Source organism: Macrobrachium rosenbergii, chromosome 36, assembly GCF_040412425.1.
Source record: "Macrobrachium rosenbergii isolate ZJJX-2024 chromosome 36, ASM4041242v1, whole genome shotgun sequence".
NCBI classification, from domain to species: domain Eukaryota; kingdom Metazoa; phylum Arthropoda; class Malacostraca; order Decapoda; family Palaemonidae; genus Macrobrachium; species Macrobrachium rosenbergii.
In genome coordinates this window covers 6961985-6985417 of record NC_089776.1, presented here as the reverse complement: position 1 = coordinate 6985417, position 23433 = coordinate 6961985, and the positions used below count along the sequence as shown (strand labels likewise).

Genomic DNA, 23433 nt, shown 5'->3' with positions numbered 1-23433 from the left:
TAATAATAATAATAATAATAATAATAATAATAATAATAATAACAAATCCACAGTTGTGTATGGGGACAAATAGATCTGAAAATGATCTGTACAGAGAAGTTTCGTGAATCTGATCGAGTCCCCTTTATAATAATAATAATAATAATAATAATAATAATAATAATAATAATAATAATAATAATAATAATAATAATAATTAAAAATGTGAATTTGGTTCTCCATGTCAAGACTCACGCTACAGTATTTTTTATTATTATTATTATTATTATTATTATTATTATTATTATTATTATTATTAAAAAGGTGAATCAATCAGATTCCCGAAAGATCTCTGCAGAGATTCATTTAAAAATATATCTGTACCTATACACAACTGTGGATTGGTTTATCCAAAAGGCTCTGTGTACGTTAGGACACATAGCCGAATGCAAGTTGGGAGGAAAATGATTCTGAATTTTTATTAGTTTTCTGTAAAAGAAAACTATTGTGCCGGCTTTGTCTGTCCGTCCGCGCTTTATTCTGTCCGCACTTTTTCTGTCCGCCCTCAGATCTTAAAAACTACTGAGGCTAGAGGGCTGCAAATTGATATGTTGATCATCCACTCTCCAGTCATCAAACATACCAAATTGCAGCCCTCTAGCCTCCTCAGTAGTTTTGATTTGATTTAAGGTTAAAGCTATCTGGCAGCGATATAATCGTGCCACCACCTGACCGTCGCTGATGGCCGCGGGTAAGGATGGGCCGTGGCTGAAAGTTTCCACCTGAAAACCGATTCGCTTGACTGTTTCTTGTTCATTCGTCTTCCCCAGGTGTTACATGAACCGTGGCCGAGAATTTCAGCATCAGCATTATACGCTTCGGCGCATTGTTTGCTTGTTTATTCGTCTTACCCAGGGGGACAGGACGGAATAGGATATCAGCCGCGAGTGTTGCATTTCCCTAAGCTGCGACACAAAGCGGAATGCGAAAATCGCGTGAAATATGATGAAAAAGCTTTCACCGCAAATGGTGATCACAACTGCTCCGCCATTACGCCGCAACTTGCAAAAAGGTTTCACGTCGTTATATCAGGAACCTTCCTTCCTCGCGCTTTGTCCGGGCGTGAGTTATTGTGGGATTCGGCAGAGCAAGATTAGACTTTTATATAGAACTCGTAACTGCCTTGGATGAATGCAGTTGCGGAGAATGTTTTTTTTTTTTTTTTTTTTTTTGTAGAATGCGCAAATCGCACTTCTATTCTTCGGCAAAATGATGTACAGCGCAATAAAGATCCTGGAAATATTCATCCGTGTTGCAAGAAAATCTGCAGGAAAATCCAACCGATTTTCAGGAGTATATGAAAGACCCAACCGATTTTCAGGAGTATATGAAAGGCTCAAAGCATAGCTGAAGTTTGGTTAAAAAAAAACAGTTAAAAGTCTCTTAGTTCGAAGAAACTTATGTGGGCGAAAGAGTGACTGGTTTGGGGCAAAACTAGGCAACAACCTAGTCAAGCCTCAATGGCTGGTGCTTAGAATGATAGAAGAGTGAAGTCTGGACAAGAACAAGAATCTAACGTGCTAGTTCTTGAGATAAGAAAGGCTTCTAATGGACTACTGAGATGAGCTGTGCATTTATCAATCTGGAGAAAGAACATTTAAAGTTTGAGAACTTCCTAGGGATCTTTCCTAGATAGTGACCCCAAAGGGTTTAACCTGGTATGTATCCACTTTTGAGGCGTGTTTAGTACCATCCCGTTGGGGATTTCCGCAAAAACATAAACAAAAGACTGTAAATGACCCCCTAGAAATATTAGTCTTAGATAACGACCCCCAAACTTTGCTTGGGGTCCCTATCTAGGAAATATCCCTTTCAAGGAGCACAAAAGCTTGAGACAAGGTTAGCATGAATTTAAGGTGGAGCAGAGTACTCAGAAGTGCTCCGGTCATGTCGAGAGAATGGAAGAGAATAAGCCGTTTACAACGACAGTCTAGAAGTCTTCGGGGACAAGAATATGAGCTAGAGAATCCTGAGTTGTAAGAAGTGTCCTAAGTGTTAGAATAAAGTGTTCATGCCCAGGAACTGAGATACTGCGTTGGAAAGAAAGATGACCGGCGCAGAATATGTAAAGGGGTATCGAAGCACTGCTGATGATGCATCTGTGCAGCTGAAAGAAGTTGATGCGGTGGGAGTTATCGAGTTTATCCTTAGCTTACCAAAAGGAACAAGAATATAGTATTAATTTTTTTTTACTGAAGCCACCCATTTTCATGAAAATCGGCTCATAGGTTCATTTTCTTACCGAGGTTTTCAAAGGTTTGTGGTAAGGTTTCAGTAATGCACACATACACATACACACACACATACGCATTCCATTAACATGGATAAATTCACGACCCTTCTACTAGAACTGACGCAACTATCATTATCACAGTATTGTTATCCTTCTCTCGACTATCAGAGAACAAAAGAACTACAGTAAAACCCAAGTTCTCAAAATTCATCCAGACTAAACTACAGTAAAAGCTAAGCTCTCAAAATTTGGCCTGAAGAAATGAGCACGAAACCCTTCCCTCTCTAATCTCGAGAGGGCAATAAATCATCTCAGGAATTATTGCGTCCTGTCCCGAATGAACGAAGCAAGCGACAATTCCCAGGATGAAATTGATGTTACGAGGAGCCAGACTTGCAAACTTCTCGGGTGGGGTCAAAACTCTGCTTTGCAAGACGAGGGAGGTAGTCCCGTCAGTGCTACCTCATGCGGTGCACTGTAGGCATTACTTAAGGTTCTTTAAATCGTGCCTTCGACCCCTAGCTGCAACCCCTTTCGTTCCTTTCACTGTACCTCGTTTCACATTCTTTTTCTTCCATCTTGCTTTCCACCCTCTCCTAACAACTGATTCATGGGTGCAACTTTGAGGTTTTCCTCCTGTTACACCTTTCAAACTCTTGCTGTCAATTTCCGTTTCAGCGTTGAATAGCCTCATTGGTCCCAGTGCTTGGCCTTTGGTCTAAATTCCATATTCAGTTCAGTTCAATGACGAGGAAGACCCAGCCTCCTACCAAAAAAAAAAAAAAAACTGGTGCAAAGGGAATTTCTGATCTATGAATCAAAGCCTTTTTTTTAATCTTTTTCTTTATCTCTTGAAAGCTCTCAGGCCTTTGGGCATAACTAAATTGATTTACGTGGAGTAATATAATGCATCTGATGTGGACAGAATTGGAACACAGGTTCAAGTGATGTAATTGCTGTTAGCAGCGGATTAACAAATGGTCTATCCACTGCGGAGAGAAATTCTGTCATGATTTACTGCATTTACGCTTCCAGAATGATTCAGCGAAGCAGCCCTGATGTTTCCTCTGGAAACGGCTGTTCTTTAAGAAAGCAATCAGTCCTTCACCACACATGTTTGGCGATGCTCCCGGCTGCAATTTCCCGGGATGTAACCGAGTACGGGACATTTCCTTGAAAAAAGTGGGATGCCATATCTTAAAAAATAACCATAGAATTTTTTTGAAAATAGTCTCATTATGTTTCCCACACACAAATTACCGTGTTTAACACAATCTAATCTAATCTAAACTAACCTAACCTAACCGAGTACCGAGACCTTCCCCTGAAAAAAAGCGGGATGTCATATCTTAAAAACTAACCACAGAATTTTCTTGAAAATAATTTCATTATGATTTCCCACACCCGAAATACCCTTCTAATCCCAATCTAATCTAACCTAACCTAACCTAAACTAACCGAGTACCGGGACCTTTCCCTGAAAAAAAGCGGGACGCTATATCTTAAAAACTAACCATAGAATTTTCTTGAAAATAATCATTATTATCACTACTGGCACAGTTTATTTTCAAGAGGAACCCCTTTGCATCAAGAATAACCTCCTGTACATAGATTTGAACCTTAAATTTTATATCCCACTGGGCTAGACGAAAGCTGCATATTACCTCTGTTCATTCACTCGTCCATCTTTTTGTTGACATCGTCGTTTATTGTTTTCGAATGAACAAACAATATAAGCAATAAACGCATTTTAGTAATCCATCTAGTAACGTCACTAGATTACTGCTGTATATTACAGTACTTGAGTATATACGAGTTTTCCTATGAACTTTGTTTTGAAAAAATCTACGCACATCAATCATACAAAATAGACCCGAAATTGACATCAAGCTTTGTCAACAAGTCAATGAGTCAATCATAATATTTCGGGCTTTGGAAAATAACCCGTTCTCTGGTAGACGTGAAGGTTAAAAATCTACAGAATAAATGCGAAATACATACGAATGATTTAGACTCAAAGGCTTCAGGTAAAGTTGCTTGCAAAAGCAATCAATCATGCATGAAGTTGCGGCGAGCAGCGGAGGCCATTAATTATCTAGTAGCTTACAGTTCGTGTATGTAGTTCAAGTGCTTTGGTAGGTGCTACTGAAGCCTGCCATTTATCAATCTCTGCTTGCTTTGAGGCAAAGCGGAGGTTGGTTATTTTTAGGTACCTTAATAATTACACACGCGCGTTTGGAGTACGGCCTATGAGAGAGCGTGATGAACACCGTAATATTCTTCGGAAGCTTGAATTTCAAGTCAGTGGCCCCTTTGGTGCGCTTGTTCCATATGAATAGGGTTCATCTTCTGAATAATAATAATAATAATAATAATAATAATAATAATAATAATAATAATAATAATAATAATAATAATAAAAACAGTATATTCTAAGGAAACTTGAATTTCAAGTCAGTGGCCCCTTTGGTGAGCTTGTTCCATATGAATAGGGTTCATCTTCTGAATAATAATAATAATAATAATAATAATAATAATAATAATAATAATAATAATAATAATAATAATAATAATAATAATAATAATAATTCGCATTATCAGAGCTTTTGATTAGCTCATCTTCTGAGGGAATTTTGTTGGGAAATCTACCAATTCGGACAACTGAAATTTTGAGGTTACATTCTATCAAAAACTAAGAGACACTTTGTCTGGAAAAAATAAGAAACTTAAAAAAAAAAAAGTTTCTTCGGCTCAACGGAGTTTTCTGTACAGTGTATAATGCTGTATGAAACTTCCAGCTACGGCCCATGAAACTCATTTGCTAGAAACTCATTGTATCTGTGTTGAGAGAGATTCTCTTAGTTGCGGGAACCCAATTTGCTAGTCCTAGTTTCGAATCAAGTCCGAAGCTTCACTGACACGAACCGGGACTAGAAAAATCAGATGATGATTAGGGGGGGGGAAATCGCTTTTCCCATTATTGATGGCTGATGCAGCGGACAAAAGTCCGCGGATGAATCTTCTGGTCTGACAGAGGACATGATAGATGGACGCAAGAGGGAACGCAATCTATCAACCGTCAGTTCTGGGGATCAGTGCGTTTGATGAATTCCACCATCTCGTTCCTTCGTCTCGTGATTAGTGATTAGTCTGTCAGTCTTGTCCTGACATGACAGACTCCATTTTGTTTTGTCTTCGTTTCGGATAATTCCTCGAAGGTTTTTCAATCGTGAGGTTTTTTTCAGTTTTCTGTGAAAGAAAACTATTGTGCCGGCTTTGTCTGTCCGCACTTTTTCTGTCCGCCCTCAGATCTTGAAAACTGCTAAGGCTAGAGGGCTGCAAATTGGTATGTTGATCATCCACCCTCCAGTCATCAAACATACCAAGTTACAGCCCTCTAGCCTCAGTAGTTTTTATTTTATTTAAGGTTATAGTTAGCCATAATCTTGCTTCTGGCAACGATATAGGACAGGCCGCCACCGGGCTGTGGTTAAAGTTTCATGGGCCGTAAGGGACTCTTGAAATGAAAGATCTGATTTGATTGTAATTTTGTCTTATAATCACGTGGTTTTGTATTATAATTGTATTAAAATCACGTGATTTTGTGTTATAATTACATGATTTTGAATCATAATTTTGTATTATAGTTACGTGGGTTTATATTGTAATTTTGTCTTATAATCACGTGATTTTGTATCATAATTTTGTATTATAATTATTTGATTTTGCATTATAATTTTGTATTATAAATACATGATTTTATATTACAATTACGTGAGTTCGTACAATAATTCTGTATTATAATGACGTGAGTTTATATTATGATTACGTGAGTTCATATTATAATTTTGTATCAATATGACGTGATTTTATATTACAATTACATGAGTTTTTATAATAATTTTGTATAATAATTACGTGATTTTATATTATAATTACGTGAGTTTGTATTATAATATTGTATTATAATTACGTGATTTTATATTACAATTACGTGAGTTCGTGCAACAATTCTGCATTATAATTACGTGAGTTTATATCATAATTTTGTATTATAATTACGTGATTTTATATTATAATTACCTGAGTTTGTATTATGATTTTGTATTATAATTACGTGATTTTATATTACAATTACGTGAGTTCGTGCAACAATTCTGTATTATAATTACGTGAGTTTATATTATAATTTTGCATTATAATCACTTGACAAATATCACGGTCATACACGCCCGCGAAGAAGAACGAAAAGGCGACATCGAGACGAGGAAGCAACGGAAGAATCAGTGCTCCGAAAAAGCAGCCCCCCCACCCCTCCCCAAAAAACCTCTCGGCCCGCCCACAGCCGCTGCTTTTGCTGCCGAACCCTTTCCCCGAAAAACACGTCACCCGCAGCTGGTCCCATAAACCTTTCTTTCCCCGCTGCTCGCCTGCGCCGGTATGCGTCTGATGACGGACAGGCGTGTGTGTGCGCAGACAGAATGACTGATTACATAAAATTATCCGAAATTGCACAATCTCTCGCCTCCGACATCCATCATTTCGCCGACGGGGGTGGGGGTTATCTGGGGAAGGGGGGAGGGGGGAGGGGGTGGGCGAGAGGAAGCGAAATACCGGGGTTATCAAAACTGAAGATGGTCGTCGAGCTTTCCGATAATGGTGTAAATACGGGTGTCCTATTTGCGAAATTACTCGCCGCTGCTGCTTCTGCAGAGAGTGTGTGTGTGTGTGTGTGAGGTAGGGGGAGGTAGGGAGAGGTAAGACGAGGCAGGGAGAGGTAGGGCGAGGTAGGGAGAGGTAGCGGGAGGAAGGGAGAGCGAGAGGTAGGGGGAGGTAGGGAGAGATAGGGAGAGATAGGGAGACGGGAGAGGTAGGGAGAGGTAGGGAGAGATAGGGAGAGATAGGGAGACGGGAGAGGTAGGGAGAAGGGCGAGGAGGTAGGGAGAGGTTAGGAGAGGTAAGGAGTGGTAGGAAGGGGTAAGGAGAGGCAGGGAGAGGTAAGGGGAGGTAGGGAGAGGTAAGGGGAGGTAGGGCGAGGGAAGAGGTAGGGAGAGGTATGGCGAGGTAGGGGAACGTAGAGAGAGGTAGCGGGAGGAAGGGAGAGGTAGGGAGAGGAGAGGTAGAGAGAGGTAGGGGCAGGTAGGGGAGGTACGGAGAGGTAAGGAGAGGTAGAGCGAGGTACGGGAGGTATGGCGAGGTAGGACGAGGCAGGGAGAGGCAGAGGGAGGCAAAGCAATTTAAAATGAATCTATCAAAAGTGTTAAAGGAGAATATTCACCCACTAATCGTGATACCTGAAGCGGCAATTTGCCTAAATTGTGAATCTCGCCCTTTCCCGTCCTGATGCGCAGATGCCGCCCGTGATGGGGCCGGGTGATGATGGGCCCCAGGAAGGGAATGGGCATCTCCCCCCGCCGCCAACCCTTCTTCAGGAGGAAGACCTTTTCCCCTGACGTGATTGATCAACTTGAAAGACGAGAGTGAAGGGAGTATTCTGTCTTCTAAGGAGTCCTTATTTTTGGTTTTCCTATTTTTAAAAATAGATAATTGAACACTTCAGTGTATAAGGACAGAATCAGACCCTTTTCTGCAGAGTAATTCTTATATAGATAAACATACACTGACAATCCTTAAGCTTTAAGAAGACTAATGGATATTCATTGTATCTTTGTCGATGCACCAAGAAATTTCACTCAAGAAAAGTATCTATTTTCTATCTTCATCTTTAAGGAAAGCGAACTTTCTCCATATTCTTCGTTTCAAAAAAGTATAAAATAAAAGATTCTCTCTTAGAAAATGAAATTCTCCATTTTCAAGAATGACGACCTACAAAAAACAAGTAAAAATTGCGCCGAAGTTTCTTCGGCGCAGTCGTTTTTTCTGTACAGCCGCTACAGTGTATAATCAAGGCCGCCGAAAATAGATCTATCTTTCGGTGGTCTCGGTACAATGGTGTATGAGCCGCGGTCCATGAAACTTTAATCACGGCCCGGTGGTGGCCTGGCCTATATCGGTGCCAGAAGCACGATTATGGCTAAATTTAACCTTAAATTAAATAAAAACTACTCAGGCTAGAAGGCTGCGATTTGGTATGTTTGATGATCGGAGGGTGGATGATCAACATACCAATTTGCAGCCCTCTAGCCTATGTATTTTTTAAGATCTGAGGGCGGACAGAAAAATTGCGGACAGAAAAAGTGCGGACAGAAAAAGTGCGGACAGAAAAAGTGAGGATAGAAAAAATTTCGGGCAGAAAATGTGCGGACAGAAAAAAGTTCCGACAGAAAAAAGTGCGGACGGGAAAAAAGTGGGGACAGAAAAAGTGCTGACAGAAAAAAGTGCGGACAGAATAAAGTGCGGACGGACAGACAAAGCCGGCACAATAGTTTTCTTTTGCAGAAAACTAAAAGAGAAATAAAAAAAAAATAAAATGGAGAATCCACTCACTCTGTGTCTGATGCAATCGAACCCTTAGTAAAACACTTGTCTGTTTTGAAATAACTGTCGTAGTATATACTGCACATACTGTATATATGATTTTATCCCCAGCTACCGAGATTTGCTGTTATAATTAGTGATGAGCTTGCTGCATACCAGATCTATAAAAAAAATTGTACTGAATTACAGAATTACAGTTAAAATAACAACTGAGTTATTGCTTCGTACAAGTACGGGAAAAGTCGCAATCTCGTGAGACAATTTTCTTTAATTGTTTAGCTCAATCCTACGTAGGGAGGAAACGGGTATAATCCTGAGACGTCACGTATCTGTAACTATAGTATTATAATATTTATAGATTATAATATTAATTGATTGGTTTCCCTCCCTCCAACAGTCTGAAAATTTTGGTTATTATTATCCAGAAGATGAACCCTACTTATATGGAACAAGCCCACCACAGGGGCCATTGACTTGAAATTCAAGCTTCCAAAGAATATTATGGTGTTCATTCGAAAGAAATAACAGAAGGTAAAGTGAAATACAGAAAGGGGAGATCAGGTATCAGAAAAACAGATAAATTAATAAATTAATATATAGATAAAAATGTAAGTAAAATATCAGGATGCAAGTTGAATTGTATTAGGATAGTAATGCATTGCTTCCACGCTTGAACTTCTGAAGAAGAAGTTCCAATTGCTCTACGTCCTCAGTAGGGAGGCTTTTGTTCCACAGTCCAACGGTGTGAGGAGGGATGAAGGACCTCTGGAACGTTGGAGAAGTTCGACAGCGAGGCACATTTACTACTGCACACTGGTGTTTCTGTTAAAACGACAAGAAGAATCATTCAGGTCATACGGGGCGTTTCAAGGTGCCCCCAACTCAATTCTCCAGGTAACTGCCTCCCCCAACCAACCCCAACAAAAAAAAATTACCTGTCAAAACTATACATCTGTTACGCGCCCCTGAACGGTTACGTCTCCCAGACGTAATGAAAAGGACACCTGTCTGCCTACACCTGTCCGTCTATCTAGCTGTTTGATTAGACACCCCATTGGTGCACTTGTTCTAATTACATTTATGCCCAGAACTTCTGTTCTCCAAGACCGCTGTTGCTCCATAATTGACACCTGTATCAACAGCCGTAGTAGCAGGTGTTTGTGGGTTGTAATCGCCTTCGCTGTTCCCGGTGGTTATTGAGAAACATTAGCATGTTTATTAGCATCTGCGCAGCGTGTTTGTATGAAGATGACTCTGACGTTACCTGCCTCCACGGGTCGCATTCTCCTGGGATGTAACCCAGTGCCGCCGGGACCTTTCCCCGAAAAAAGCGGGACGCCATATCTTAAAAACCAACCATAGAATTTTCTTGAAAATAATCCCATTATGTTTCCCACACCCAAATTGCTATGGAGTTCGCTTTTTACCCAACCTAACCTAACCTAACTCAGGGACATTGTAAAAAGAAACCGGGTCTGGTGCAATACTAGCATACATCTCAGGACTTTGCCAAAGGGGTCTGGGAATATTTGTCAGGGGCGATGTCTCCCAGCCCAGAGGGAAGAGCTTCTGGTGACTTACCAAAGGTCACCTTCAAAATATCTTTCAATTTCGCCACCGCAGTAATAAAGGCTTGGCTTATCTCCTGAATGATTGACAATACATCAAGTACAAGTGTTGTAAGAGGATTGCTTACAGGATCGAAAAGAAACAAGTAAAAAATGCGCCGAGGTTTCTTCGGCGCAATCGCGCTTTCTGTACAGCGTGTAATGTTGTATGAAACTCTCAGCCACGGCCCATGAAAATTTCAGCTACGGCCCGGTGGTGGCATGTCCTATAGCCTTCCTAACCTTAAATAAAACAGAAATTACTGAGGCTAGAGGGCTGCAATTTGGTATGTTTGATGACTGGAGGCTGGATGATCAACATACCAATTTGCAGCCCTCTAGCCTCAGCAGTTTTTAAGATCTGAGGGCTGACAGAAAAAGTGCGAACGGACAGACAGATAGCCATCTCAATAGATGTTTTTTTTACGGAAAACTAAAAAGCCTATTTAGCAAATTTCTACCCTCATATCCCCATGGTAGAATGCTCTCATCAGTAGCATAACGACCTCCACTACAAATTTAGTCTCTAGGGATAATATTCATAAAAGCTCTCATCTCACGGAGAGAAAACACAGAAGGAGTGACTTCTAGGAAACCATCGAGGTCAACTGGTAGACAGAATCCAATTAGAGAGAGAGAGAGATAAACGATCAGGTAATTTTTGAAAGACAATGCTCTCTCATTTCATCGCCAATTGACATTACTCTTTGATTACTTCGGAACGATCACTCCTCCTCCTCCTCCTCCTCCTCCTCCTCCTCCTCCTCCTCCTCCTCCTCCTTCTTCTTTCTTCTTCTTCTTCTTCTTCTTCTTCTTCTTCTTCTTCTTCTTCTTCTTCTTCTTCTTTTCTTCTTTTGAACTATTCTTTTGAGGCTTGAATTTCAAGTCAGTGGCCCCTTTGATGGGCTTGTTCCATTATCTTCTGAATAATAATAATAATAATAATAATAATAATAATAATAATAATAATAATAATAATAATAATAACATAATATTCTTTGGAAGCTTGAATTTCAAGTCGATAGCCCCTTTGATAACCTTGTTCCGTATGAATAGGGTTTGTCTTCTGAATAATAATAATAATAATAATAATAATAATAATAATAATAATAATAATAATAATAATTATGGATACTGATAAGAAAATACTTGTGTCTTTCGTGTGAGACCTATCATCAAAACTAAAAAGCCTCTTTAAGAGAGAGAGAGAGAGAGAGAGAGAGAGAGAGAGAGAGAGAGAGAGAGAGAGAGAGAGATGTTTGTACCTGAGGCAGTGTTATTCTTTTGTCCTCACAGCCATTCCCATGCGTGACTGTATTATTTTATTGCTTTATTTTTGTCTTTTATTTCTCCAGGTTCCGTCCCGGCAGCTCTGAGAGACCTGTACACCCGCAGTAGCATATCATCTTCTTCTTCCTCGCCTTCTGCAGCGTCGCCGGCTTCGCCCTTAGACCTCACGCGGTACTCCCTGCCGTCCCTTCGTCAGTATGAACTCGCTCAGCAGATGGTGTCCCAGCAGGGCGCAGTGAGCAAACTTCTCGGTAATTATTTGAGGAAATGGGTTTCAGAGGTCTTGATACTGTTCAGAGCTTCTAATTGGCTCATCTTCTGAAGAAATTTTTCTTCTGGAAAATCTGACAGACAGAGTTTCCAACTGGCTGATCTGAGGATTTTTCTTTTTTTGAAAATCTGACAACACAGATAGGTGAAATGTTTTAATATGTTATAGAATATAAAAAAAAAACTGAGGCACTTTGACTGGAAAACTCGAAAACTTGAAAAAAAAGGGTTACGCCAGTTCGTCAAAATTTATTAAATAATTTTTTTCTTTTCTTTTCTTTCTAATAATTTGTATCTCTTCTTTCTGTATTTCCCTTTACCTTCTCTCAATTCCTAATGGGCACCATATTCTTTGGAAGCTTGAATTTCAAGTCAATGGCCCCTGTGGTGGGCTTGTTCCATAGGAATAAGGTTCATCTTCAGAATAATAATAATAATAATAATAATAATAATAATAATAATAATAATAATAATAATAATAATAATAACAACAACAACAACAATAACAATAATAATAATAATAATAATAATAATAATAATAATAATAATAATAATAATAATAATAATAATTGATTTGCATTTGTTACATGCCTTTGCTATTTTGGCTCAACGTGACCAATATTGTTTGCTAAATATTCTAGTATGAAAGTAAATTAGTCTGGAAACGGTGGGAACAGATGGAAGTTTGTAGCGTAACCTTTTGTTCTTTCAGTATTATTACTTTCTTAATCATTTTGCACTTTCATTTTTAGTGCTCTCTAATGTGCACAGAGTCTTGAATTACGTTTGTTAATACCGAAGCGTATCACTAGAAACTCTGCGCAGCAGTTCTGACTTTAAAACTGAAGGGCAACGAGATAATGAATAGAGTCTTCTGTAGCAAGGTTCAAAGAAATGCTCTGTAGTTTGTTCCATTCGGGAGAATCTGACAATCCCTTCTCGTGAGATCATTATGGGATCGAATACCTGTTTTTCCCAGGGTCAGCTGTACCACGATGAGAATCTATTTTGTGGTCGAAAAGGGCAGTAGACGAATTACAGTGTCTGTTACCCCGTTTGCACGTGTTCTCTATTTGACAAAGAGATTACTGTTTACCCTGTGTATATTTTGGAGAAAGAAATTCACAGTTATGTACTGGGACAATTATATTTAAAATTAATCCTGTACAGAGAGCTTTAGGGATTGAAAAGGAGAATCGAACAGATTCCAGAAAACTCTCTGTAGAGATTTAGTTTTAAATATGTTTGTACCCGTACATAACTGTGGGTTTGTTACTCCATTTCAAGACTCGTGAGTAATTTTCAGTTATTATTATTATTATTATTATTATTATTATTATTATTATTATTATTATTATTATTATTATTATTATTATTACAAAGGGGGAATCGAATAGATTTCCGAAAGCTCTCTGTAGAGATTTATTTCTAATTATATTTGTGCCCATACATAACTGTGGGTTTTTCTCCATATATATAAATTATGTATTTGAATACTTGAACACCACCGTGTAGTCAGTATTCATTAAAAATGAGGTTATGTTTCAGTCTCCTAGACGGAATACCATGATATTTTTGTCACCATAAGTTACAGCAGTTTTGCTACAGGACTGGAAATAGTTTATATACTACAATTGCCTTGAATACAATATCCAGTTTCATTAAACTTAAAATCTGTTTCTGAATGTCAAATTTTGGTAATTTAGAAATGTAATTTCAGGAAAATAGGAAGACATTGCTTTCGTTGATTTTGAAAGCTGTTAAGCTGTTGCTTTCATCCTTAAGTAACAGCTCAAGATGACTATTTATCACATTTTTGTAAAATGTTATAATGAGTTATTCTTCAGCTTTTGTAACTCAGTGCATTTATACGTGTTTGATAACTATTCCTCTTGATGTTATAGATGTTATCGTCGACGATGTCATTATTGTTATCATAGTTACATTCTTACAATGACTTTAGTCGTGCCTAAGTGTTATTTTTGTTATCATTTGTTATCACTGTTACATTCTTACAATGACTTTAGTTAGTTATTCCAATTATCATCATTCAAGAATTCTGTAACACTGTATCTTTGGCATGTAAATCTACTTCTCGCTTGCCTGTGAGAACCTTCTGAATTCCTCCTCATTTCGCAGGCTCGCTGAGGCCCCCCGGGATGATAGGGGGCTCGAAGCCCAAGGTGGCAACCCCCCAGGTGGTGAACAAGATCGAGCAGTACAAGAGAGAGAACCCGACCATCTTCGCCTGGGAGATCAGAGAGAAACTCATCTCGGAAAGCGTCTGCACAAATTCCACCGCTCCTTCCGTTTCCTCCATCAACAGAATTCTCAGGTAAAGAGAGTCTTCAATGCTAAGTCTTTTGCTGGCACGGGCTCTTGCTCTTCGTCAGCCCTGTAGAAGCCAAGTGGGTCTGTCAGTAAAAAATCTTGACTAATGTACAGGGGTTCTAGACCCCTCGCCTTGGCAGGAAACAAAACTGACCTTAAATGACCATTGGCATGGGAATCCATGGAACTAGAAGTGGGTCTCTTCCGGGCCTCAAAATCCTGTCCTGGAGTCGTTTCAGAAATTATTATAATTTCTTATGTTTTTATTCACTAACTGGCGAACAAAAATTGTAGTGCATCTTGTTCTACAGTAGATACTGTATTAGATCTTGTTTTTATTGTGAATATGCCAAAATATTTAATGTGTTATTTAAATGATATGGATTTTATGCATCGAATATGCTTCAAAAAAATTAATGTATTTTTTGCAGCTTTGTTCAAAGAATATTTTTATGATTAATATATGTTGATTTATTGTAAATCATAGCTTTGACCACACTTTACATGCATGAAAATGAAACCCAGTTGTAAAAGTTATTGGCTCTGTAAAACGCTGATGTCATGAACAAGTTGGATACAAGTCAGCAACTATAAGTGATGTCATGAACAAGTTGGATACAAGTCAGCAACTATAAGTGGAAAATGAAGGTCTTTCAAATATATCCTGAGTATACTTAAAAAACCTTGGGTATAACTACGAATAAGTTGTCGACTTGTATCTAACTTGTTTGTGACATTAGTGCAACAAGTTGCAGACATGTTTACGACGTGAAATATTTTACACGATTCAGTGCAACAAGTCACAGACATGTTTACAACATGACACATTTTACACGATCAGTGCAACAAATTTTGGACATGCTTTACACGATTATTGCAACAATTCACAGACATGTTGACGACATATTTTCCACGATTAGTGCAACAAGTCACAGACATGTTGACGACATGACACATTTGACACGATTAGTGCAACAAGTCACAGCCAAGTTCACGACGCCATGAAATCCCGACGTCCTTTCTCACCAATTCTTCGATTCCACAGAAACCGGGCGGCGGAGAGAGCAGCCGCGGAGTTCGCCAGGGCGGCTGGCTACGGCCTCTACAATCCTTACGCTTTCCCCTGGGCCAATCCGGCCCTACTCAACCCTTTCTCAAGCGCTGCCCTGCCTATGACAGCAGCTGACCCCACAAATCACAATAGCAGCTCTTCAAAGGATGCCGCCTCGCCTACCGACGCCAATTCTGATGGGGAAGGTGAGAAAACACGGCTGAGAGAGAGAGAGAGAGAGAGTTTAGATCATAATAGTTGCTTTGTCTGATGACCTACTGTATTGCAGCATAGAATGGGTCGAATTTGAATTCTTGTTTTTACCCACTTGAGATTTATTTATTATAACCTAATACAGGTAGAGAGAGAGAGAGAGAGAGAGAGAGAGAGAGAGAGAGAGAGAGAGAGAGAGAGAGAGAGAGAGAGAGAGTTTAGATCATAATGGTAATTCTGTCTGATGACTTGTTTCGGCACAGAATGGGGTCGAATTTGAATTCTTGTTTTTACCAACCTGAGATTTTAGAGAGAGAGAGAGAGAGAGAGAGAGAGAGAGAGAGAGAGAGAGAGAGAGAGAGAGAGTTTAGAAACTTTAGATCATAATGGTAACTCTGCCTGATGACCCATTACGGCACAGAATGGGGTCGAATTCAAAATCTAGATTCTACCCAACCGCCGAAAATGGATCTATCTTTCGGTGGTCTCGGTATAATGCTGTATGGGCCCGGACGATGAAACTTTAACCACGGTCCTGTGGTGGCCTGTCCTATATCGCTGCCAGAAGCACGATCATGGCTGACTTTAACCTCAAATAAAATAAAAACCACTGAGGAGGCTAGAGGGCTGCAGTTTGGTATGATTGATGACTGGAGGGTGGATGATCAACAGACAATTTGCAGCCCTCTAGCCTCAGTAGTTTTTAAGATTTGAGGGCGGACAGAAAAATTGCGGACGGGCACACAAATAGCCATCTCAATGGTTTTCTTTTACAGAAAACTAAAAATGGCTAAAAATCGAGTACAATAGATTAAATCAGACAAAAAATATTAATAATGAAAGGAGAGCCTTCATTTCTATAAGAAATATAGAGAGAGAGAGAGAGAGAGAGAGAGAGAGAGAGAGAGAGAGAGAGAGAGAGAGAGAGAGTAATAATCTACAGCAAAACTGTTGAATCTTCATATATTAAAAATGTATAAATAATGATTTATACTTTGATTTGAACACCCGTGTTAGAATTTCTTTATTGAAAATGGGAAAAATTATATAATTATAATAATAAATGATAATTATAATAATTAAAGAGCAAAATTGTTTGAATTTTTAAAAATAATCTGTTATTAGACACACAGACTAACTTGGTAAATTTGACTTAAGTTATTCATTGTATTTTTAGACAGTTTTTTTGTGTGATTAAAATTTTAGCCATAAATTATCCTCAGTGATTTTATTTAGATTTTTTTTATAAATATATGTATTTCATTTACTTTTTATTATCATATTTGTGCATGTTTTACTTTAGTTTTTTGAACATACATCCTCAGTCTGAACATCAGTGAACTAATATTCTCAGCCTAAACATCACTGAACTTACATCCTCAGTCTTAACAACTAATATCCTCAGTTTAAACATCAGTGAGCTAATATTCTCAGTCTTAACATCACTGAACTTACATACTCAGTCTAAACAACTAACATCCCCAGTTTAAACATCAGTGAACTAACACCCTCAGTCTAAACATCAGTGAACTAACATCCTCAGTCTAAACATCAGTGAACTAACATCCTCAGTCTAAACTTCAGTTTAACTAACATCCTCAGTCTAAACGTCAGTGAACCAACATCCTCAGTCACACAGTGTATCAAGCAGTTCTGTGAATAATTCAGTCTAAACATCACTGAACTTACATCCTCAGTCTAAAACCAGTTAAACTAACATCCTCAGCCGAAACCTCAAGTCAAACTAACACCCTCCCGTGGGAATGATTCCAGGTTCCTCCCCGTCCAGCCGCGACCAGCAGTCTCACTCTCAGAGTCACCATCATCATCACCACCACCTGACGTCATCGAGCCTGAGTTCGAGCGCCCTGTCGAACGAAGTCAGATTCCGGCGGAACCGGACCACCTTCAGCGCGGACCAGTTGGAGGAACTGGAGAAGGAGTTCGAGAAGACCCACTACCCTGATCTGGCCACCAGGGAGAGGCTGGCCGAGAAGACTCTTTTGTCAGAGGCAAGGGTCCAGGTGTGTGTGTGCGTGTTACTTCACTGCAGATTGAGGAAGGTGGTTTGGTTTGGTTTGTGGCTGGATGGTTGAATGGTTGAAGGTGGTTGGTTGTTGGCTGAGTAGATGGATGACTGGTTGATTGGTGGGTCTTGTGTTGGGATGGATGGATTACACTGCAGATTGAGGAAGGTGGTTTGGTTTGGTTTGTTGTGGTTGGATGGTTGAATGGTTGAAGGTGGTTGGTTGAGTAGGTGGATGACTGGTTGATTGTTGGGTCTTGTGTTGGGATGGATTAGGATGGAATTGGATGTGGAAGAGAAGGAGGTTTTTGTTTCTGAGAAGTCTGTGGAAGTCAAATAAGTTTCTTGATATATATATATATATATATATATATATATATATATATATATATATATATATATATATATATATATATATATATATATAGAGAGAGAGAGAGAGAGAGAGAGAGAGAGAGAGAGATTATTGTTCAGTGCCATCAGCAAAAACAAACCAATGTTCCTTCAGAACAAGTACTTTTCCCATACCGTTATTGAGAGAATAAAACAGGAAACTATTCAAAAAAAAAAACCAGATTCCACCATAATCAAGGAAAAACACTGGAAACGTGAAATTTCACCCCAAAAAAGCGTGAACTTACCAAATTTGGAAATCAGCTTATTTCACCTTGATTCCTGACACTGCGTTACTCTTGAACATAAACACGATTCAGTTAAAAAAATGTAGAACGACAGGGAGAGATGAATTCTTTATTTCTCGAGGGTCTTTTGACAGGTGGGCGTTCTTTCTTATGAAGAGTGAAAGCCTTGGTTTTTTTGATAAGACAGTAATCCTTCACTAATAATAATAATTATCTTGCCCCCCCCTGAATATCTTGGGTCCAAAATTGTAAATGTTGCCATACACTTGGTGTCTGTTTCATGAATCACATGCTCATATAAATTAAGTACAATATATATATATATATATATATATATATATATATATATATATATATATATATATATATATATATATATATATATATATATATATATATATATATTGAGCTGAATCACGAAAATATGGAATGTGATGAAAATATATATAAATAAAGACAAAATCCACGAAGGAAAGAGAAGCACTGGAGTGCTGCAAGGCCTTTCGACTGTCGTCCTTTACTTAGCATTTCGTGGATTTTGTCTTTATCTACACACACACACACACACACACACACACACACACACACACACACACATATATATATATATATATATATATATATATATATATATATATTTATGCTTACAAACTAACAAACAAACGCGATGTATGGTTACAAATGTGCGTGTATGTGTGTGTGTGTGAGTATGTTTGGTAATAAGATTAAAGAGTTGCTGGAAATAGTTTCTTGTGTGATCTAAAAATTACTGCTTTTTGATGCTTCTCTGTTTAACTTCAGTATCTAAGCTGCCTCAAACTTCAAAAATACATTCCTTAATTAGAATTCAATTTAATTCATTTATTTGAAACAGTATGAAGCGATTCATATTTTTATGCTTAATTATACATCTTATATTAGTGACACATGGTCAATATATAATGATTTTTTAAAATTTTATGTAAAGCTGACTCAACAAATGATTGCATTTTTAAAAAACTTTTCTTTTTATATCAGTGAAACTTTAATTAAATCATATTTTTTTATGAATATTAAAGCACACAGCTTTATAATGTAGCTTTATTTTGTCATGAAAGCAATAAAAGCACTACTGTTTTGCACAGCCCAGTACAGTGACAGAAATGATTCAGTCTAAAATAACTGAATTGCACTGGATGTTTAAGCACTGGTATCCCCTTGTCCCTCATGCATGCTTCCACTGGTACTTAGACTCCACTAGTACTTAAGACTCCACTGGTACTTAGACACCACTAGTACTTAGATTCCACTGGTACTTAAGACTCCAGTTGTACTTGCGACTTCACTGATACTTGAGACTCCGCTGGTGCTTTAGACTCCACTGGTACTTAAGACTCCACTGATACTTAAGACTTAATGCTCCACTGGTGCTTTAGACGCCACTGGTATTTAGACTTAAGATGCCACTGGTGCTTCAGACTCCACTGGTATTTAAGAGTTAAGACTCCACAGGTACTTAAGGTTAAGACTCCACTGGTACTTAAGACTTAAGACTTCACTGGTACTTAAGACTGCCCTGGTACTTAAGACTTAAACTCCACTGGTATTTGGATTCCACTGGTACTTAAGACTTAAGACTCCACTGGTACTTAGACTCCAATGGTACTTAAGACTTAAGATGCCACTGGTACTTAGATTCCACTGGTACTTAAAACTTAAGACTCTGTTAGTACTTAGACTCCAATGGTACTTAAGACTTAAGACTCCACTGGTACTTACATTCCACTGGTACTTAAGACTCCATTGGTACCTAAGACTTAAGACTCCACCGATACTTAAGACTCCATTGGTACTTGAGACTTAAGATTCCACTGGTACTTAAGACTTAAGACTCCACTGGTACCTAGACTCCAGTTGTACTTAGACTCCACTGGTACTTAAGACTCCACTGGTACTGGATACTTAGACTCCACTGGTACATAGACTTCACTGGTACTTAAGACTTAAGACTCCACTGGTACTTAGACTCCGCTGAGCCTGGTAGAGGGTAGCAAAAGTAACTCTTCCCTGGTTTCTGACAGGTATGGTTTTCCAACAGACGGGCCAAGTGGAGGCGGCACCAACAGCTGAATGTCCTCCGGCCTTACGCATCCGACGATCAGCTCCAGCACTCCCCGAGGACGGCGTCGCCCTACTCAGAGGCCCTGTCCAGTCCGGACATGCCTCGCTCACCTTCCCCTCCCCCGGGGCACCCACCTTCAGCGGGCCAAACAGCCTCGACATCTTCCAGCAGCATTACGCAAGGCACTACGCCGCCCTCCATCACCGCGCAGGCGCAGGGGCCCTCGGAAACCGCCGTTACCACCACAGGTATCACCCGTTCCTTGCTGTCGGAGGGGGAGCTGTCTCCTCCAAGGGGAGCCTCGACCTCTCCGACACTTCACCCAAGGCTGCTGCCTTCGCCCCATCGCCAACTTCCGCTTTCACCCGTATCCGTCGCTGCTCTGAACCTCTCCCTCCACCACAAGACGACCACCTCCTCGTCCTCCACCAGCAGGCTGCTCAGCCGTCCTCCGCCTCCGCCTCTCCTCCCGGCCAACCTGCTCTCCTCCCTCCCGCAGCAGTACCCGCAGTTCCTCGGTCATGACCTGACCCTGACGCCCATCAATCTCTCGAGCGCCCACGCCCAGGCGCAGGCCCAGGCCCGAGAGCTGATGGTGGCTCACGCTCGACAGTTCCTCAAGTCGGCTGGGCTGCCCAGCGATTACAACTTAGCCAAAGATGATCAGGACGACATAGAGGTGGACCTCGATTCCAAGCCAATCAAGGAAGAGGAAGAAGAGGAGGAGGACGAAGAAGAAGAAGAGGAGGAGCTAGAAGCGCAAGACCTCAGCGTGAAGAGAAGAAAAATAGACGAGGACGAGGAGGACAAGGGAATGAAGAAGGAGAGTGACGTTGGGAAGGATGATAACAATGTCAAAAGTGAAGGTTCTGCCAAAGATGAGAAAATGGACGAGGCGTGAGTGTGTTTCATCTCGGCCCCTGCTGCTGATTTAAAGACTCATTTCCTTGCAAGAAGTGGTCTGTGGACTTGCAGGACACTTGATGACGATCTGAAAAGTCTTTGACAGAAGTAGGTTTAGATTCGTGAATCTATATAAGCAGGATAAATTAGGCCTGAAACAAGCCACGTCAAAAGTATGATGAGAAATCAGTTTGTTGCCCAAATTTTCACGTGTTTTTAGTGCAATTCCTGCTTCTGTTCGTCACAAATGTTAGAAATACTTAATGGAAAGTTAATTCTCATTAAAACTAAAGTAAAGATAGATGAATGTAAGGCATCTACAGGAGAGATGAAGGAAAGGAACACCGAGGATTTCTTCAACTCGCCTCCTGTACAGAGATGTCGTGTTATATACTGTAAACTAATTACTCCCGTAAGAATTAGCACAAGCTTGTCGGCTTCAGGCACAAATCTGAGCGAATGCAACTGTTGAACATCATTCTGTTTCATGTTCTTCATTCTAGTAGGCTAAGAGTCCAAGAGAGACTGGATTAGGAAAGGGTCTCTTTCTTGATGTTTTTTTTTTTGTATCCCTCAGCTGAAGGCCACCAGACCTTCTCTGATGTTCTTGCCATCCTGTGTATTTGTGAAACGCCAAAGATATATTATTATTATGGGCCTCGACGTGACTTGTCAGGGCTGGACAACAATCAAATTCTTTTTTATTTTTAAGATACCGCAGTGGATTTGCCTCTTCTTCGTGTAATTTGACATTTATTGGGCTGTTCTCTCTTGCCCAAGTGCGTCTGAGCTCTTTCACAAGAATTCATACCTGTCATGTATAACTGAATCACGAGAATATGGAACGTGATGAATATATAAATAAAGGCAAATTTCCTTTATTTATATATCTGTCATGTTAAGCTGTAATTCTTGATTATGCCCAATCAGATCAGTTTAAGTTATTTTTTAAATATGTTTTTAGGAGTACTCGTCACCCCAGTGGTCTTGAGACATATCATTCAATTTTCTAAATAGAAAATTGGGGTCTTGCACTGTAAATTGTAATAAATAACATTCATGAACATTTATAATGTTCTATTTTCCATCACGTATATAAAGGATCTGAAATAGGTAATATTTACTTATTACAGTCCAGAGACACTTTTTTTCCTTGACGAATTCGCTTGTAAACTTGCTTCGAATGCACTTTTTCAAACCTGAGACAAAAAAAATTCTGGAAATCAGATTAATCAGATTATAGCCTCGACGACTTCCTTTTAGTTTGTGTACGTAGTCTAGTTCACTTCCGCCAAAGAGCAAGTTACTTCCTCATTATACTTTAAGCATTGTAAGTGCTTTATTTATCATCACCGAGCCTTAGGTAGATACTTTTATTCGGATGGAAATCAATGTTTGTGCTTTCAAGTCGAGAGGTGGGGAGGAGCAGTCGGACTGAATTGTTGCAGACTGCAGACTTGTGTAGCCATACCGGTGATCTCAGCTTATTTTTTTGTATATTTATTTGTCTATGTAAATATATTTTAGACATGCAATCCTTTGCGTAGTGTGGGTGGTGCAATGTGAAATCAGAGAACTGCAGAAGAGAAATTTAAGAAAAACGACCTTTACAAAGATCACTTTTTCGTCTTCGAGGAGAGAGAACAGTTAGGATTGAGAATTCTTTCAGAACAACAGGATTTTATTCACTCAAACACCTGACTGGACAAGAAACTCGGCACTTTTGAAAACGAGAGAGAGACTGGATAGTGTTCTCATCTACTGGAAAGAAAATATCAGTCAGTCTTAGATTCTCAAAGGCTTTTAAAATTCGGGTGGTGTGAAAGGTACCAAATGTGTGAAATTTCTGATTTTTTCCTTTTATTTTTTTGTCTTTTGAGAAAATATTCCAAACCATTTTCAGGGAGCTAGTAGGAAAAAATATCAGAAGAGTTCAATGCTGACAGGATCCTTTTTTTGTCTTTTGAGAAAGTTCCAAACCAAGGGAGCTAGTAGGAAAAATATATCTCAGAAGAGTTCAATGCTGACAGGATCCTTTTTTTGTCTTTTGAGAAAGTATTCCAAACCATTTTCAGACAGCTAGTAGGAAAAATATATCTCAGAAGAGTTCAATGCTGACAGGATCCTTTTTTTGTCTTTTGAGAAAGTATTCCAAACCATTTTCAGACAGCTAGTAGGAAATATATCTCAGAAGAGTTCAACAATAAAAGAATTCTTATGCTCACTTTTATCTTTTGTTAATCAGATGACAACGATGTAATGAGATGTACTCATGTACTTTAAGACATGT

General features: G+C 39.3%; 1 protein-coding gene across 3 annotated transcripts in view; it reads left to right on the top strand.

Moving 5' to 3' along the window:
• LOC136856581 (paired box protein Pax-6-like) overlaps positions 1–23110 on the top strand; it is a 58453-nt gene extending 35343 nt beyond the window's left edge. For 2 of the 3 annotated variants that reach the window (XM_067134460.1, XM_067134461.1), the window contains 5 exons: positions 11673–11858; positions 14017–14212; positions 15254–15465; positions 17246–17496; positions 20200–23110. In XM_067134460.1, the coding sequence (XP_066990561.1) occupies positions 11673–11858; positions 14017–14212; positions 15254–15465; positions 17246–17496; positions 20200–21141 (1787 nt within the window). In that variant the 3' untranslated portion in view covers positions 21142–23110. The remainder of the gene's footprint in view (positions 1–11672; positions 11859–14016; positions 14213–15253; positions 15466–17245; positions 17497–20199) is intronic. The other variant, XM_067134462.1, reaches the window with a different exon arrangement.
• Positions 23111–23433: the final 323 nt, after the last annotated feature.